This window comes from Rana temporaria, chromosome 12 (genome assembly GCF_905171775.1).
Source record: "Rana temporaria chromosome 12, aRanTem1.1, whole genome shotgun sequence".
NCBI classification, from domain to species: Eukaryota; Metazoa; Chordata; class Amphibia; order Anura; family Ranidae; genus Rana; species Rana temporaria.
Genome location: NC_053500.1, coordinates 99088859 through 99107150, shown reverse-complemented (window position 1 = coordinate 99107150; position 18292 = coordinate 99088859). Strand labels below are relative to the sequence as shown.

Below are 18292 nucleotides of genomic sequence, written 5' to 3'. Positions count from 1 at the left end.
GGTATGTCACCCTCACATTCACACACCAGTCACACTGTAGCCTGCACTACTGACCGTGTGCAGTAATAAAAAAAAAATCCTCACTGGAGCATAAAAAAAAAAACCCCACTCAATTGCCCCGTCGTGGGCTCCTACTGGTGCCACGTCTCTGGCTCCTCACTTGCCTGGGGGCAACTTCAGGTGGGGGTGGGGCATCAGCAGGAGACTCCTCAAGTCTTTCACTCCTGGCAGGTTCTGGCTGCCTGCCCTCCAACGCCACCGCTATGCGGGTGAGCACCGCGGTGGTCTCTGCGTGCATCCGCAGCTGGCGCCTGATGTTGCTGGCGCCTCCTGTGCCTCGCCTCCGGCGTATTGGCCTTTACAGCCACTGTGAGGCTCTTGATCTCTGTCACCAGGCAGGAGGTTGTGGCCTGCAGCTCCCCAACACAGGTGACAACTGCTGCACAATTGGCATTAATATCCTGCAGACAGTCTGGTATTTCTGCCGAGGAGGCCAGGCTGTCTGCGAGACGCTTCATGTCCCGGGCAACAGCACCCACATGGTGGGTCTGGCGGGCCTGCTCCCTTGCAAGGGTTTCCTAAATGGCCTCAGGAACACCCCTGGTTTTTCTGGAGGCCTTCCTGGGGGCAGGAGAGGCTTGGGGCCATGTAGATGGGGAGGCCCGTGATGGGGGAGGAGGGTTGGGAGGGTTCAGGGATGCTGGGATTTTCCTCCACGATGTAGAACATGTCCTCCTCGGCCCTGTGGTCCTCCACTACTTCCTCCAGAGGTGAGGTATGGGCACTCTCATCCCTGGATGGTGTGGGTCGCCCTGCAGCCGACGACGGCCCAGCTCCCTCCAGCACATCTGTGGATGACACAAAGCATTCACATGTTGGTGGACCCACACACTTGTCACATATTCCCTTCCACCCCTCACATGCTACACACCGGATAGGAGATAAAACACACTTACCTGACCTCAAGGACTGGTCTCCGGAGTCGAACCCCTCCATGCCCTCCACCTGCTCACGCTGCAGGCATTGGGCGATCATCTCATCCTCCGGGGTCAACCGCACAGTAGAGGCTGGTCCTCCTCCCGTGCCCCTGGCATGCCTCCTTATCGCACCCAGCTTTTCACGGACCTTACGTTTTAGATTGTTTATTTTTTTTTGGATATCCTCGGGGTCCTGGTCGCATTGCCCACGGCACTGACCTGCAGGCTAAGCTCCCTCAGGATCTCCTTCTTCCTCGACTTGCTGGTCTGGTGACTAAGGGCACCATGGAGATATTTGTCATGTTCCACGATCCCAGCAACAATAATAGCCCTCTCCTCCAGGCTAAAGTTTTTCTTCCTCCTCTCCTTCTTGTCTGTAGTTGCAGCAGCCGCCATCGCTTTGCAAAAGTACCTTCCCTAAGGGGGGGAAAAAAACAGGATGTACTTTTGCGCCAGACGGGCGCACGTCTGGGCGTATTTATAGGCTCGGCATTAGTCGGTTGTCCGGCGTATCCCAGGAAGTTGGGCCGGCATAGTTGTGAGCATGCCATTCAGGATACGCCGGGCGTATATCACTACTCCCTACTACTACGACCATCATTTGCATAAGGTCACATCCACTTACACTTACGCTAGCTTACGCCGACAGAATTAAGTTACGCCGGTGCAACGTTAGGATCAAGTGCTTTGTGAATACTGTACTTGCCTCTCTGAGTTACGTTGGCGTAGCGCATATGAGATGCGCTACGCCGGTATAAAGATGCGCCAATCTACCTGAATCTACCCCTCTGTGTCCCGTGATATACGACAAAGAAATTTATTTTTGCAACTTAATTCTGCCTAAAACATTTTACAAGATAATTTATGAGTGCGTGATTAGCGGGCGGGGTAGGGGTTGGGTGGGGCAACTAGTGGCGAGTAACCCTTGAGGCCTGGTTAGTGGCTCAAGACTTGAAATTTGGAGCCCTGATGTAAAGAATGGCTTTGTGTCCCGTGGTGTACTCCAAGAAAGGAATTTTACAGGTAAGCTGTTTTAAAAATCCTGTTTTTTCTGACAGTGTAGTTCAAGAGTCGTGCCTGAAAAAACGAGTGGGGATAACAGTCTCAGTCTCCATTGGATTGGCAGGCATTCGCACTGCTCTGATGCAGTTTCTCTTCCATGGGATCATGGAAAAAGGGAGCTTCCACTCTAGAATGGATATGGGCATATCGTAGTGGCTTTCATAAACCATCAGAGAAAAAGTTCATGTTTCACAAATTATTCACAAGTGGATCTGTTTATGACCCTGGCTTGAATTGTGTTCCATCCCTGCCTGCTGTGCTTGTCCCAGTCATGGAAATTTAACAGGCAACCCTTTTCTGTCGCTGGCTGGTCTCCAGAGAATGGTCTTCTCTCTGAGGTATTTAGGAAATTTGTCCCAGGCTTGTCATGCTGGATGTAGACCTCTTGGCCTTCAGGTTCAACCACAAACTGTGCTGGAGTGTCTCCAGTCCCAAGCATCCCCTTCACAGTGAGAGCTCTGGTACTTCTGTGGGTTTAGTCCAACACGACATACATGCTCAAGGCTAGGTAATTGACTTCTTAAACAGTCTACCCTCATTCTTGATAGAGTATTTTGCTTGGCATTCCCAGGCTGTACTCAGTTGGACGAATCCTGTTCCCTTCAGTCTGGGAATCATGAGGAACACCACTGATCCAATCTTGGCTCTGCAACTGTTATTCCTGTATTTTTTTCCAGTAATTCCAAGGGATCTCAACCTGGGTCTTAGTCTGTTTTTAATGGACTTCCTCTTGAATTTTATCATTGAGTTCTGAATTGTAGAGTTCTGAATTGTAGGCCTTCATTTGTAAGAAACCTTTTTGTGTTCTTCATTAAGGGAGAAATGTTGACTTACAAAAAAACATACATACTCACCTCCCTGCAGCAGCATGGTCTGACTGTCACTGCCCTCTGCTCTGGCCATCAGTGCTCACTGTGGTGCTGGGCTGAGGAGCGGGAGGGACCGGCTGGCTTAGGCTCTCAGCCATGCACCATCTGTATGGATCCCAAAATTGTCAGGGTCCTTCCAGAGCCTAGAGCAGCTCTGTGATGTCAGTGGACAGTGGGCTTTAGCTTGCTGTCAGCTAATTATTGGTCACTCCTGTGACCCACATGATAAGTATGATCAACAAAGCTTTGGCCATACTTCTTTTTTATTAGGTTTTCAAGAAAAAAACAGATATATACAGTATAACAATATAAAAAAAATCAAGTCCCCAAAAGTATATCTGAAAGTAGTTACATGTGTTAGCAGACAATAGACAGTTACAACAAAGGTATATATTATTAGGTTCAGAGTGATTTCTGTTTACCACATCTCAATATATGCTCGTCAAAAAAAAAAAAAAAATGCTTTAGACAGAGAGAGGCGGTTAAAGACCACGGACATGAGCTTGGGGATCCAACCCTGCAATAATTCCCACAAACATTTCCCCTTGATAGATGTATGCAAAGATACTAGACTTGAACATACTCAAACATTCAAAAATATAAGGGAGCACCATGCTCCAAGACTTTCAATTATCAATGGAAGTTCAATCAGGTTTAAGAGAAACGGAGAAGAAGTTTATAAAGAAAGAGGTTTATAAATTTTTAGTAAACGGTGAACTGGGCCTTTAAAAGATTTTTATTTTTTCTTTCCTCACCTTAACCAGGACATTGTTCTACCCTCTCTCTGTCCTGCTTCTGTTTATCCTCTTTGTTCTCTCGATTGTCTCTCGATTGTCTGAATGTGGTATGCAATGTTCGACTCTGCTGCTACTCCTTCTGATCAGTCCATCTCTGTTTCGGGTGTAAGTTGCTTCAAGTTGCTCTCTGCATTTTTTTTATCCTTTTTTTTTTTCATTGTTACGTTGGCATCTTAGCGTTTTATTTACTGTGATACCAACCCTCTGTTGGACTGCGTTTGGAAATGCCATAGTTAAAACTAGTCTTGTGTCCTGTACTGTACGATCAAGGAAATAGGAGTTTTGACTTATCGGTAAAATCCTCTTTTTTGAAGTCCATTACTGGATATAGGTCCTTTTCTTTGTGACCTTCCTATTGCTTTCTAGAAAATCAAAATGTGCTTGGGCTTTGTAGGGTAGTGTGCCTGCTTCTTTATTTATTTTTTGTCAGTTGCTGCTTATAACCCATGATTAAGACTAAAGTCATGAGCCCTGTGCAGTAATCTAAGAAAAGGATTTTACCAGTAAATCACAAATTCTCTTTTCGCTACAGTGACTAAAATGCTATAATATTATATTATTCCAGCTGATTTCCCAGGATGAAGCAGATCGAAGAGGGAAGGTCTATGATAAATACATGTCAAGTTTTCTGTTCAATCTTAATAATGGTAAGATGTTTTTTCATCTATATAGGAGAAAACTTGCATTGTTGCTGAAAATGTTGCATTGATTAATCCCTCTCAGTTTTCCCTTGCATTTACTTCCTGCTGTTATATCTTAAAGAAAATACTTTCATGTGTCCATGCAAGTAATTGAATATTCTGTATTCAAAACCTGCACATACCTGTGACCCTACGCCCCTGTTATTTCCTTTATGTTCCTACCCTGTCTGGCGATTTTCTAAATAAAGGTGATTTCTGCAGTAGCGTGGCTGTCTGGACATCCCTTTTCCTTTTTCAGTGCTATCATGGCAGACCTGGAGAAGTGCTTTCTGTCTTGTTCAGCCTTCCTTGTTTTAACTATTCTTGAACAGTCCAGGTGACCGTCCAGGAAATGTGATTTTTCTTTGTTTTAGTTCTCTTTTTTTAATTTTTTATGAATAAAGTCTCTGTCGTTAAAATTCTTTTTTGTCTACTTATTTTTGCTTTTCAGGTAGTGCCCTAAGCTTTTTATAAAAAAACAACCTACCGTATATACTCGAGTATAAGCCGACCCAAATATAAGCGGAGGCACCAAATTTTACCACAACAAAACTGAAAACTCGAGTATAAGCCTAGGGTGTCCATCTGCATGCCTCACTGTGTCCATGCCTCACTGTGCCCATGCCGAGCTATGATTAAGCACTAATTTATAGTGCGAAACGCGTCAGCTGTTTTACTCCTGTGTTGTGTGCTGTGACTTGTAGTGCATTTTTCCTTTTTTAAATTAAGACAACCATCAAGGTTTTTTGTAGTGCGGCTGTCCATATTTTCTTTTTCCATTTGTTGCCTTGTGCATTGCCAGCACCCTTGATCTTCTGAGACCATACTGATCATCCGAACACAATCCACCTGGAGCGGTAACTTTATTTCTTTCTGTGCCCATGCCTAGACTGACTTTAAACATGGGAGTCTATGAAAGGGGTGCCCGGCTTTGAAAAATCGGTGCTCCCCAGCTGTAGGTCCTTCAGACAACAATCTTTGCACACTTGTAGAGAAGAAATGGGGCTACATGTGTGCTAAGTTCCAGGTCCAGGGAACCTATGACCGGCCGGTACCGGTCCCCAAAATCACCGGAGAAATTACCGTTTAACATGGGAGTCTATGAAAGGGAGGGGTGCCCGGGTTTGAAAAATCGGTGCTCCCTGGCCGTAGGTCCCCTGGACAACAAGCTTTGCACACTTGCAGAGGAAAAGTGGGGCTACATGTGTGCCAGTTTGGGGTTCAGGTGACCTACGGCCAGCCTGTACCGGGATTCCAGGAGATCAGGCGCAAAAAGGTGACTCGAGTATAAGCCGAGTGGGGCATTTTCAGCACAAAAAAATGTGCTGAAAAACTCGGCTTATACTCAAGTATATACAGTATATTGTTTGCCTTATGTCAAGCCGCATGGTTTAATTTATTGTGGACTGAAAACTTAATTTAGTTTTATTATGCATTTTCATTAAATTCCTCAACATGTTGTTCTTTTGAATAAAAATGCATGTAATTTTTTTTTCTATAATCTACAGATTTTGTTGTGGATGCCACAAGAAAAGGGAATAAAATCCGTTTTGCGAATCATTCTGTAAATCCTAACTGTTACGCTAAAGGTTTGTATTATATACTGACTGTAGAAAAGCTATTGCTTCTCTTCCAAATACAGCACAATGGCAACATACCTTCTACAATCAAAATGTAATTGCAAATTAATTTATACTAAGTGGAGATGGGTTGGATTCCCTGCTGAGTCTTTATTTCTGCCTAGGCACCATTGAAGAGAAGTCTCCCTATCCCTATGATCATTAAAAGCAGGGCTTGTATTTTCATGTAGGTTGTCTACATGAAGATGGGATGCATGAGAGAATAATTTTTCTGCTCTTGAGGGATACAGGAATTCAGATACAGTCTGATTATACTGCTGTCTACAGAATGACTAGACACTGGCATACAAGAAAATTGCAGGCCAGCCCAGAATAACAAACACCTCCTATACCCAGTATGCCTATAGCTTTTTAGGAGGTTAAATGTCTTCTCTTCAGCTTTGCCGTCTAACCACTTTTTCTAGTTTTTTTTCCCCTCAATTTTCCATTAGGTTTGTTTGAACTACATTGAGATTCTTCAATGCATTGCAACATCAAATATAAACTCAATCTTTGGTGGGGAAAAAAATATAGCATATACAATTGCTACACAAGCCATATTGTAATTTGATGTCATTAAAAATTACCTTTCTGTTTCAATCTGCACTGTAATTTTCTGTAAAATTCAAGTCCTGCTTTTGTGGTTGGCTCACTGATTTCCCTAGAAGTATGCACTATACAAATCAGGTGTCAGACACTGCAACTTTTATCATCAGAACATGGTAGGTAATTATAATGAACCAGTCACTCCAATTCATAATCAACATCCAAAGAACAGCTATTTCTTGCTCATACATCACGAGACACAGAGCCTTAATTAATGGGTTATGTAGTCCCCAGGTGATTGGACACTGGCAAACCCAATTTGAATTGAGTTCCTACCCCTCCCAAATGAACAGTACCTCGGTTTTTTCACCAGTATCTAAGGTGGTTGGTCACGTTGAACATGTGCTAAGAAGAAAAAGCTCTTTTGATGATCTTCTGCAGAGGCCTAGAAGCTATAACCATATCCATGCCTCGGGCCAATATCAAAAGCCTAAGATGGGTGGTACCCATGCCTCGTGTGAAGAAGAAATGAGGTTTGCCTGTAATGTCTCTCTGCGGAGGCCTGGGCTCTGGGATCCAGACTTTGGTGTACTAATGCAACTGGCACGAAAAGTTACTGGTAGAGTCTTCTACAGGTCCAGGTATGAGGTTCCTCTAAGTGGGAACCCAAGGTTGGCACAGTATTACCCACCGTGATGGGTGAAGGCTGGATCTGCTGTTTCAGTAGCTTTCCTGTGGCAGGGATAAAGGTAAGAGAAGATAATTAAAAAAAAAAAATTATCTTCTGTAAGTAGGATGTCTTACCTGGTTTTTACCACTAGAGGAATGAATGAATGAATGAATGAATGAATGAATGAATGAATGAATGACTTGTATAGCGCAACGCATGCGAACTGAATCGCCTCTGGGCGCTTTTTCCAGCCAGTATCTACTTGGCTGGTGCGGTCATTTTTACCCCGTAGGATCATATCAGAGGGAGTAAGTTACATACCTGGTGTATTCTTACAAAGCCATCCAGGAAACACGCTCAGTGAAGTTGGTCAGTTAAACACCACTCACCTCCTCTGCTGCAGGCTCTGCCACAAAACACATACAGGGGTCCCCCAAAGCCCCCCAGTGGTCTGCTCTCCTTCCTCTTTTCCGCCCATGGTGCCGCCACGACAGTTGGCGCACGCCGTGGGCACGCTTTTGACTGTTCTATAGGCAAGTGGAGAGGGGGGCGGCTGTGGTTGCTCGTGCCCGTGTGCGTGCATGGCACACCTGTACGCAGGCGCCAAGAGGCTTTTTTTAAAAGCCCAGCACGCCAGAGGCTTCTGTAAAGCGGCATGGACACAGAGCTGTGGTCTGTAAGCATTCCTGTGGATTGAACCAGGCAACCCTAAGACTCCTACTCGGCATCAGGTTGTGCAGTGAGCTAATATTGTTTATTGTAAGACTATAGCACAACAGTGATTGCATTTTGTGATAATACCTCTGCTTTGCAGTACAGGACTATGTCCCCCAGAAGAGGTACAAGGGCTAGTAAAAGAGGCACTGGGAGTTCCCCACTTATGGTTAATGATTCTGAGCATGCCTGCAGTTTACCATCCCCCTCTCAGTCTGGTAGCAGCCTCACAGGATGATCATGTGCCCCTGTCTGGTTTTGCAGCTTCTCCTATGGCAGTTCCTGTATACGTCACTGAGGACGCTTTAAAAGTTGCTTTGGATGTCTTAGAAGGAAGAATTGCTACTATAATCGCAAACCTCCTTAAAATGTGTCAGAAAAAGGGGTAGATCCCCTTCATCTGCTCTGGCTCTCTCATCAGATGAGCATTCTGAGGGTGAAAAATCCCTTTCTGGAGATGAGGATCAGGTGCAGTGTGAGAACTCAGAGGATAGGAAGTTTCCTTCTACCTCTCAGTCGCTAAAGATGCAGGTGCAATATTATGCAGAGATTGTGCGTGCCACTTACAAATTGCCTTATGGTTGAAGCTTCTATATCCTCTGTTTCCTCTTTGGGATCTCGTAAATCCCCACAGGCTACATGCTCCTTTCCAGTTCATCCCTTGCTGGATAAACTGATGTATGATGACTGGGTTCACCCAGATAAACTATTTTCTCCTCCTAAGCAGTGTTCCCTCCTTTATCCTATGGAGGAAGGTTTCACTAAGAAATGGGGGGTACCTGCTATAGATGCAGCTATTTCTTGTGCAAACAAAAGCCTGACCTGCCCTATAGACAATTCTCAGGGCTTTTAGGATCCAGCTGATAAAAAGCTCGAATCTTTATTGAAAGCCTCCTCCTCTATGGCCGGTGCTGTAGTACAACCTGCAGTTGCAGCGATTGGCATATGTCAGTTCCTCAAGGAACAAATGAAGCAGATCGTTAACCTCCTCCCTACAGAGGAGATTGAGGTTTGAGGAGTTGGGGGTCAAAATCTTCCAAACGGAACCCCAAATCTTCCCTATGAAGGAGCGCCCCTGCTCGGCTGAGTGTGGGAAGGCTGCTGCAATTTGCAAAGCCTGGCGGGAAGAAGTTCAGGACAAGTGGGTCATCTCCACGATGTCCTCAGGCTACAAGCTGGAATTCAGAGAACTTCCGCCACTCCGTTTTCTGAGATCAAGAGTTGCCAAAGATCCGGAAAAAAGAAGGCCTTTGTTTTTGGCCTTGGAATGCCTGTTGTCCCAAGGAGTAATCATAGAGTTAGCCTCAGGGTTCTACTCGAACCTTTTCACGGTTCCAAAACCAAATGGGATGTCAGACCTATTCTAGATCTTAAAAGCCTGAATCAGTTTCTGAACATCTGCTCCTTTCGCATGGAGTCTGTCCATTCAGTTGTCTCCGCCCTCCAGGGAGGAGAATTTCTGGCATCAATAGACATCAGAGATGCATATCTACATGTGCCAATATTCCCCACTCACCAAAGATTTCTAAGGTTTGCGGTGGATCAGCGCCACTTTCAATTTGTGGCCCTTCCTTTCAGTCTGGCTATGGCACTTTGAGTGTTCACGAAAATACTTGCCCCGCCCCTGGCAAGGCTGAGGGCACAGGGTATAGCAGTAACAGCCTGTATGGACGATCTGTTGCTCATAGATCAGTCTGCTACATGCTTGGACCACAATGTGCACAGCACAGTGGAGTATTTAGAGTACCTAGGCTGGGTCCTCAATCTGGAAAAATCCTCCTTACAGCCTCAGAAAAGCCTGGATTATCTGGGCATGATTATAGACACGTCCCAAAGCAGGGTATTACTTCCCAAGGCAAAAGCATAGGATAGGAGCATATAGGAGACTTGGTCCGAGTAATAAAGGCAAAAAGAAGGCCTTCTATCTATCTATGCATGAAATTATTGGGAAAGATGGTAGCCTCATTCGAGGCTGTCTCTTACGCCCAGTTTCACTCAAGGCTGTTGCAGGGCATACTTCTGTCCGCTTGGAAGAAAGATGTTAAGATCATTGGAAGGTCCAGGGCCTGATCTCCAAAGGTTTGCTAGAGCCTCAATTGGTGGTTGCTCCCCAAAAATCTATCAAAAGGAAGATCCTTTACTCCGGTTACCTGGAAAATTGTAACCACAGACACCAGCCTTCTAGGCTGGGGGGCAGTTCTGGAAGAGGCATCTGCCCAGGGGAAGTGGTCCGGAGCTGAAAAGCTCCTACCCATCAACTTTCTGGAGATTCTGGAAAATGTATCTGGCCCTCAGAGTCTGGTCTTACAGACTGCAGGGTTGTCCTGTTCGGATACAGTCCGACAATGCTACAGCTGTGGCCTATATCAATCACCAAGGGGGCACCAGAAGTCTGGTCTTGTCCTGGGCAGAAAGGCATATTCCTTGCCTGTCTGCGGTCTTCATTCCAGGGGTATAAAATTGTCAGGCAAATTTTTAGGCCGCCAGCAACTTCTCCAGGAGAATGGTCTCTACACCCGACATATTTCAAATCATATTTCAGAAATTGGGTACCCCAGATGTGGACCTGTTGGCTTCCATGTTCAACACAAAACTGGACAACTTTGTGTCAAGGACAAGAAATCCTTTTGCTCAAGGGTCGGATGCCCTGACAATTTTGTGGGAATGGTATTCTCTGATTTATGCGTTCCCTCCAGTTCTGCTTCTCCCCCGATTCCTTCAGAGAGTAAAGAGGGAAGGAAAGCCATTGATTTTGGTCGCCCCGGCTTGGCCCAAGAGACCCTGGTAAGCAGAAATCGTAAAGATGGCAGAAGGAAGACCTTGGGTTCTTCCACTACGCTCGGACCTACTATCTCATTGTCCAATATTCAATCCTGCCTTACAAAGTCTAAGTTTGATGGTTTGGATGATGAGATCCACATTCTGAGAAAACGTGGGCTCTCAGGCCCAGTCCTATCCACTCTGGTTAATGATAGGAAGCCGGTCTTCAGGCTCATCTACTACAGAATCTGGAAGGCATATGTTTCCTGGTGTGAACCCAGAAGATGGCATCCTAGAAAGTATGTCATTAATAGGATTCATGCCTTTCTTCAGTTGGGCTTAAAAATTAAGTTGCCTTGAGCACTATCAAGGGCCAGATCTCGCCCTTGTCGGTTTTCTTTCAAAAACCGCTTGCCTCTAATTCCCCAACCCGGGCCTTTGTTCTGCGATCGCTGCGCTTGAATCCGCCGGTTCCATCTCCCGTGTGCCCATGGGATTTGAATTTGGTATTGTCTGTTTTACAGAAAACCGCTTCAGTATAATATTGCACCTGTAACTTTAGAACCTGGGAAGCAGAAAAAGGTTCCTCTGATAGCTCCCCAGATGGGGCCTCATCCTCCTCAGATCTTTCTGCAAGGAGATCTAAAACAACAGGAGGAGATCTGCTTTGCTTTTTGTCCTTTTCTGAGGACTTTGCGATTAATGCAGCGATTCTCCCTTCTAAGTTGTTTAGGGCTGTCGCCAAAGTGTCTTCAGTGACATATGCAGGCTGCTACTCCTGATAGAGGTAATGGCTCATCCTGTATAAATATGTCAGGTATTACAGGAGAGGAAGGTACTGAGCAGGCGCGACTAGAGCCTTCTGTCTTAGGCGGCGATGCTTTTTTTTTTTTTGCTTTTAGTCCCAGAGCCCTTTCTTTGGGAAGACATATTGCCAAGCAAAGCCAAGGTACCAACAAATGCATATACTACTGTGCTAGTTTAGCAATCTACAAATAAGTATGCAACTAATAACACGCAGTTTAATGCCAGAGTGCATGTCTTATCCTTTGGGAGTGCTCAGCCAACCACATGGAGATCTTACGTGCCCTTAAACGCTGCTGTGTGCCTTGTAGGGAAGCTCCAGGCATGTAAGGTTCGTCCTTCCTGCCTGTTTGCCGGTTATGAGACGTCCCCGTGCCTGTCCAGGCCTGCCCCCTCCCATTGCAAATGTCATAAAGCGTGCCCCCGGGGAATTCCTCAGCACCTAGTATTCCCAGGCGGTTAATAGCGGTCTCTTAATGTGAGGGAGATCCTCCAGATTATTGCCTGAGAGGAGGAGCGTCTATGGCAGAGCTTATGCAGCGGAAGGAGTGTGCTGTCCGAGGAAACTGACACTGACACTGCTTTGGAGCATGGTGAGTCAAAACTCCGCTCTTTACTCCCCCCAATGGCGGCCAGAGAAATGACACCCACTCTAAATAGGAAAAAGGTCCTTAAGTTTAAAACCTTTTCCTAACTCACCTTGTCCCCGCCGCAGGTTTTCTGCCAAGCAGAACCAATCTTCCCCATCACGGCGGGGTCTGCGTGCCAACCTTCAGGGGTATGGGTTCCTACTTAAAGGAGACCTCTTCCCTGGGCCTTGTAAAAGACTCTGCCAGAGCTTTTAGCGTATAGAGCGAAAGTGCTGGACCCTAGAGCCCGGTCCTCCGAAGAGAGACATTACAGACTACACCTCGTCCACAAGGCCCGGATACCATCCAGTTTTGGCGTAATAATATAAGCATCTTGGATGGGCCCGCAGTATAGCTCTCTACCCCATAAGGTCTTTTTGGCAGAGCTTCCTTCAGCACATCCTACTCGTGTCCAACACCTTAGACACTGGAAAAAAACTGAGGTACTTCCCTGATGGCAGGGGTTATATGGAGGGGAACTGTCTTTGATTGGTTGTGCCAGTGTCCAATCACCTCTGGTGGCCATACAACCCACTATGTAATGAATGGAGGTTCTGTGTCCCGTGGTGTACGATAAAGAAACCTAGATTTCAAGCAATAACTTATGTGCAAAGCATGAAGAGTAAAAGGATTTGTCAAGCACATAGGAGGAATGAGACATATTATCAATAGAGAGTGGATCACAATCCTTTTCCTCAATACCCACCAAGAGCGGGGTTTCCCAGGTAGTGTGATATTTGGTCAGCTAACTGTGAGGCATTGTAGTAACTGAGAAAATGTAGAAGGTCAAGACTAGGTTTAGTTAAGCTGCAAAACATATTGTAATACACATCTCTGGAGAACTCTCAGGAGTACCCGCACAGAAGCAGGCACTGGGAGGACACAAAAGAGGTATAGAACTTAAGGTTGAAAGGTCATCTTGATTGTGGCCACTCTTCTGACCCAAGAGATGTAAATTGGGACCACCGAGTCAGAAGAGAGATTAGCTTGTGGAGCATTGGTGGGTAGTTAGCCTGGTAAAAGGTGTTAAATGTTTTGGAAAGAATACCCAAAAAGGGCAAATTATGAGGCAGCCACAAAAAAAGAAAAGAAAGATTGAAGCGAAAGAAGTTCCTGGGAGGAGAGAGATATCAAGCACCTTGATTTGACCTCCAGACCAGCTAATTAGGGATGAGCCGAACACCCCCCGATTCGGTTTGCATCCAGAACATGCGAACGGACCGAAAGTTTGCGCAAACTTTCGAACACCGTTAAAGTCTATGGGACTTGAACGTGAGAAATCAAAAGTGCAAATTTTAAAGCCTAATATGGAAGTTATTGTCCTAAAAAGGGTTTGGGGACCCGGGTCCTGCCCCAAGGGACATGTATCAATGCAAAAAAAAAAGTTTTAAAAACTGCTGTTTTTTCAGGAGCAGCGATTTTAATAATGCTTAAAGTGAAAAAATAAAAGTGAAATTTTCCTTTAAATATCGTGCCCGGAGGGTGTCTATAGTATGCCTATAGTGATGTGTGTTTCCTGTGTTTATAACTGTCCCTGCACAAAATTACATTTCTAAAGGAATACAAGTAATTTAAAACTGCTTGCGGCTTTAATGTCTGGTCCCGGGAATATAAATGAAAATCATTGAGAAAAACGGCATGGGTACCAGCCCCTTTGGGTTTTGTATGGATATTAACCACTTAAGGACCCCTTCACGCTGATATACATCGGCAGAATGGCACGGCTGGGCACATCCACGTACCTGTACGTGGCCCTTTAAGCCCACCCGTGGGGTCACTCGCCGCCGCTGGCGCATGCACGCGACCCGGTCCATGACCACGGCCGCGGGACCAGCGGACCCGATTGTCGCTGGAGTCCCGCGATCGGTCCCCGGAGCTGAAGAACGGGGAGAGCTGTGTGTAAACACAGCTTCCCCGTTCTTCACTGTGGCGCCGTCATTGATTGTGTGTTCCCTGATATAGGGAAACCCAATCAATGACGTCACACCTACAGTTACACCCCCTACAGCTAGAAACACATATGAGGTCAAACTTAACCCATTCAGCGCCCCCTTGTGGTTAACTCCCAAACTGCAATTTTCATTTTCACAGTAAACAATGCATTTTTAATGCATTTTTTGCTGTGAAAATGACAATGGTCCCAAAAATGTGTCAAAATTGTCCGAAGTGTCCACCATAATGTCGCAGTCACGAAAAAAAAACGCTGATCGCCGCCATTAGTAGTAAAAAAAAAAAAAAAATTATAAAAATGCAATAAATTTTGCGCAAACCAATCGATAAACGCTTATTGCGATTATTTTTTTACCAAAAATAGGTAGAAGAATACGTTTCTGCCTAAACTGAGGGAAAAAAACATTTTTTTATATATTTTTGGGGGATATTTATTATAGCAAAAAGTAAAAAATATTGAATTTTTTTCAAAATTGTCACTCTATTTTTGTTTATAGCGCAAAAAATAAAATGATCAAATACCACCAAAAGAAAGCTCTATTTGTGGGGAAAAAAGGACGCAATTTTGTTTGGGAGCCACGTCGCACGAATGCGCGATTGTCAGTTAAAGCGACGCAGTGCCGAATCGCAAAAACTGGCCAGGTTCTTTAGCTGCCTAAAGGTCCGGTCTTAAGTGGTTAAGGGGACCCCCACACCCAAATAAAAAAAAAGGAAAGGCGTGGGACCTATATACTCTGAAAAGCAGTATACAGGCGGTGCAAACAACACAGGGACTTTTTTTGGAAAACATAGGGAAGGGTTATCACCCCCTATAACATTTGTTTTGCTGTTTGCTGTTCAGAAGATTTCACCTCACTTTCTGTCCCAATGACAATTGGATTTAGAAAATTTGGGGTTTTTAAGGAAACAAGGATTGGTGGTAAAGCATCAGTGGAGAGGAGACACGTTTTTCCCATATTAACTCTTACAGGAGAGAATTTTCATTCCTAGGGGTAGATTTCCTCTGACTTCCTGTTGTCTCCCTCTGTTTGTAAATAGGATTTGTTTGTAAGTCAGATGTTTGAAAGTAGGGGCCTGCCCTATATACTCGGGCCTTAGATGTTGGTGTTGCCACAACACTATAAACCCTCACAGTTACTCTTGGTGGTCGCAGGAACGGGCCCTGCTGTGAAATATTAGATCAAGAATTTTAATTACATGCTCCTTTTGAACAGGGGCAGAAAAATTGGGCCTTAGGCCCAACCCCTCACAGATACTCTAGTTGTAGAGCAAGAATGAGCCCTGGTGCAAAGTATTGCAGCAACATTTTTAATTACTAGCCCCTGTTAAACAGGGGCAGAATAATTGGGCCTTGGCCACTGGTAGTGGTGCCCAGAACCAAAAATGTTCTTACAAGCTATCAACATGAACATTGAGGAGGAAGAGGATAGTCACTCAGCATAACAGGATAGTCACTCAGCATCAGCATAGGCAGTCTTGAAGGGATCTCAGATACATAAACAAATTATTTGGTTACATCAGCATCAGGTGCTTGGTAGCTGGTGATCCAAGACTGATTTATTTTTTATGAAGGTCAGCCGATCAACCAAGTCGGTGGACAGGCGCACCCTGTGATCGGTTACAAAGCCTTCAGCAGCACTGAATGTGTGTTCCCGAAAGAACGCTGGATGCAGGACAGGCCAGTAGCTCAATTGCATACTGTGCAAGCTCTGGCCAGTGATCCATCCTCAAGACCCAGTAACCCAGAGGATTCTCGGTGGGAAAGGTGTCCAAGTCTGATCTTGCCACTAGGTATTCCTTCACCATGTAAATCGGATGCTGGCAATGGTTGCTGGAACCGATCATACCTTGGGGCTGCGGACTAAAAAATTGTCTGAACGCATTGGTCAGACGGCCACCTTCTCCACAGCTCCTTCTGTGACTGACCGAAGCCTCAGTAACACATTGTCCAGGACCAGGAATTTGTAACCCCCCAGGCTCTGGAAACACATTGCACAAACCTTTCTGCAAGGCCTCCCGAAGATGTCTCATCCTCTGCTCCCTCTGCGACGGCTGGATAAGGTCCGCAACCTTACCCTTGTAACGTGGATCAAGGAGAGTTGACCCTGTCCTGGTGCCGTAGTCGCACAGGTACTCATTGATGGCCCTCTGCTGTGTCTGCAGTCGCTGCAGCATGGCCAACGTTGAGGTCCATCTGGTGGGCATGTCATAGATTAGGCGGTTCTTGGGCAGGTTAAATTTCTTTTGGAGGTCAGCCAGCCGAGCACTGGCATTTATATGACCCGGCGGAAATGCACAAGACTTTCCTGGCCTTCCCTTAGAAGATCCTGTAATCCCAGGTACCTGCCCAAGAACCGCTGCACCACGAAGCTAAGGGCCTGAGCCAAACGGGGCACATGGGTCAGGTGTCCCTGTCGGAGGGTGGAGAGGAGGTTGGTGCCATTGTCGCAAACCATCATTCCTGGCTGAAGCTGGCGTGGCGTCAACCACCTCTGAACCTGCCCCTGCAGAGCTGACAGAACCTCTGCCCCAGTGTGGCTCCTGTCCCCCAAGCATCTCTTTGCCTGCCTGCTTGCATAGTCCCTTGAACGCCTACGGAGCACCGCTGGTTCCAAGGACAAATCAGCAGAGGAAGAGGCCATAGAGGAAGAAGAAGAGGAGGGGGTGGAGGAGAGAGGTGTGGCAGAATTGCCACTAATAGCATTTTGGAGGCGTGGTGGCGGAACAACCTCCAACACTACTGCACCCTGTCCTGCATCCTTCCCAGCTGCCAGCAGAGTCACCCAGTGCGCTGTGAAAGATGGATAACGTCCCTGGACCATGAGGCAGCAGTAATCCACTCTGTCCAGCGAGGCCAAGACATTGCCTTCCACATGCCAGTAGACAGCCGAAATTGCCTTCCGTAGAAAAAAGTGGTGTTTGGGAACCTGCCACTGAGGTACCGCACATTACACAAATTCACGGAAGGGGCCAGAGTCTACCAACTGAAAAGACAGCAGTTGAAGTGCTAGCAATTTAGCCAAGCTAGCATTCAACCGCTGGGCATGTGGATGGCTGGGAGTAAATTTATTTTGCCGGTGTAGCAACTGGGGCAGGGATATTTGCATGCTACAATCAGACGTTGGTGTACTGATGGCAGATTGCCCGCAAGTACTTGGCAGTGGCACACCCAATTCTACACCTTCATTCCTCTCAGTGCAGGTTTCTGAGAGGACTGAAGGTATAGTGGGGTTGGAGATCCGAGCTGATGAGGAGCAAGGAGAGGCCCGCCTTTTTCCTTGGTGTGGGTCTTTTAAGTACGCTTACCAATGGACTGCATGGAACTTCGACATATGTTTGGTCAAGCATGTGGTGCCCAAGCGGCTGGTGTTTTGGCCACGCTTGATAAGCTTCAGACATATGTTGCAAATAGCAACGGTGCGATCTGCTGCACACGTATCAAAAAAGTCCCACACCAAAGAACTTTTGGAAAAACAGCAAGAGTCATGTTTAACTCGAACTCGAAGCTCATCCCTACAGCTAATAATGTGAAGTAGTGGCGAACATGGAACAAGTTAGAGCTGGACACGAGAGGTGCCATGACAAATAGGAGCATCCTGTCCTCAAACAGCAATAATTTATGGTTTAAACTAGCCAATTTCACACTTTTGATATTGGGAAAAATACAACATTTTCTGTACCAGACAGAGGTTCAATAGCCAAGGCGAAAAGCAAGGGTGAAAGGGGGCAGCTTTGGCTCGTGCTCCTAGTGATTGGGAATTAGACTTGCTGAATATTCTGGTCAGGTTTCAGCACTGGAAACTATCACTTGTGAGTCAGGTTAAACAGCCATGTTCCATGCCACCATGGACAACCTATTTATCTCAAGCCCCTCAAGAATCCGATCAAGGGCTATACCTTTCTGCTATTTTGTGGGAGTGTTGGGCACTAAGAAGCCTCCTCCCAGAGTATCCTCTCTCCCATTGTTTTTTAATTTCACCCCCCTCCTCTTCTGTTGCGGGTGTAGTTTCTGAGCAATTTTTTTGTCTCTTTGGATCAGGTAGTCCCTCATTGGCAAACCTGTTTTTTTGGGCTACTCTTTGCCTTTACAAAGGTGGGTCCTTCACCATTATGGGAACCCACCTTCAGTAGGTTTCCTGGTTTAGACTCTGTTGGAGACCATCTAGTTGCTGCTGAACCTTCAACACCAAAAAAAGTGGGAGTCCTTCCTGCAGC

At 45.9% G+C, this 18292-nt stretch overlaps 1 protein-coding gene across 3 annotated transcripts in view; it reads left to right on the top strand.

The window, feature by feature from the left end:
* EZH1 (enhancer of zeste 1 polycomb repressive complex 2 subunit) overlaps nucleotides 1-18292 on the top strand; it is a 394387-nt gene that overhangs the window by 366437 nt on the left and 9658 nt on the right. For all 3 annotated transcript variants that reach the window (XM_040329824.1, XM_040329823.1, XM_040329825.1), the window contains 2 exons: nucleotides 4271-4352; nucleotides 5894-5974. In XM_040329824.1, the coding sequence (XP_040185758.1) occupies nucleotides 4271-4352; nucleotides 5894-5974 (163 nt within the window). The remainder of the gene's footprint in view (nucleotides 1-4270; nucleotides 4353-5893; nucleotides 5975-18292) is intronic.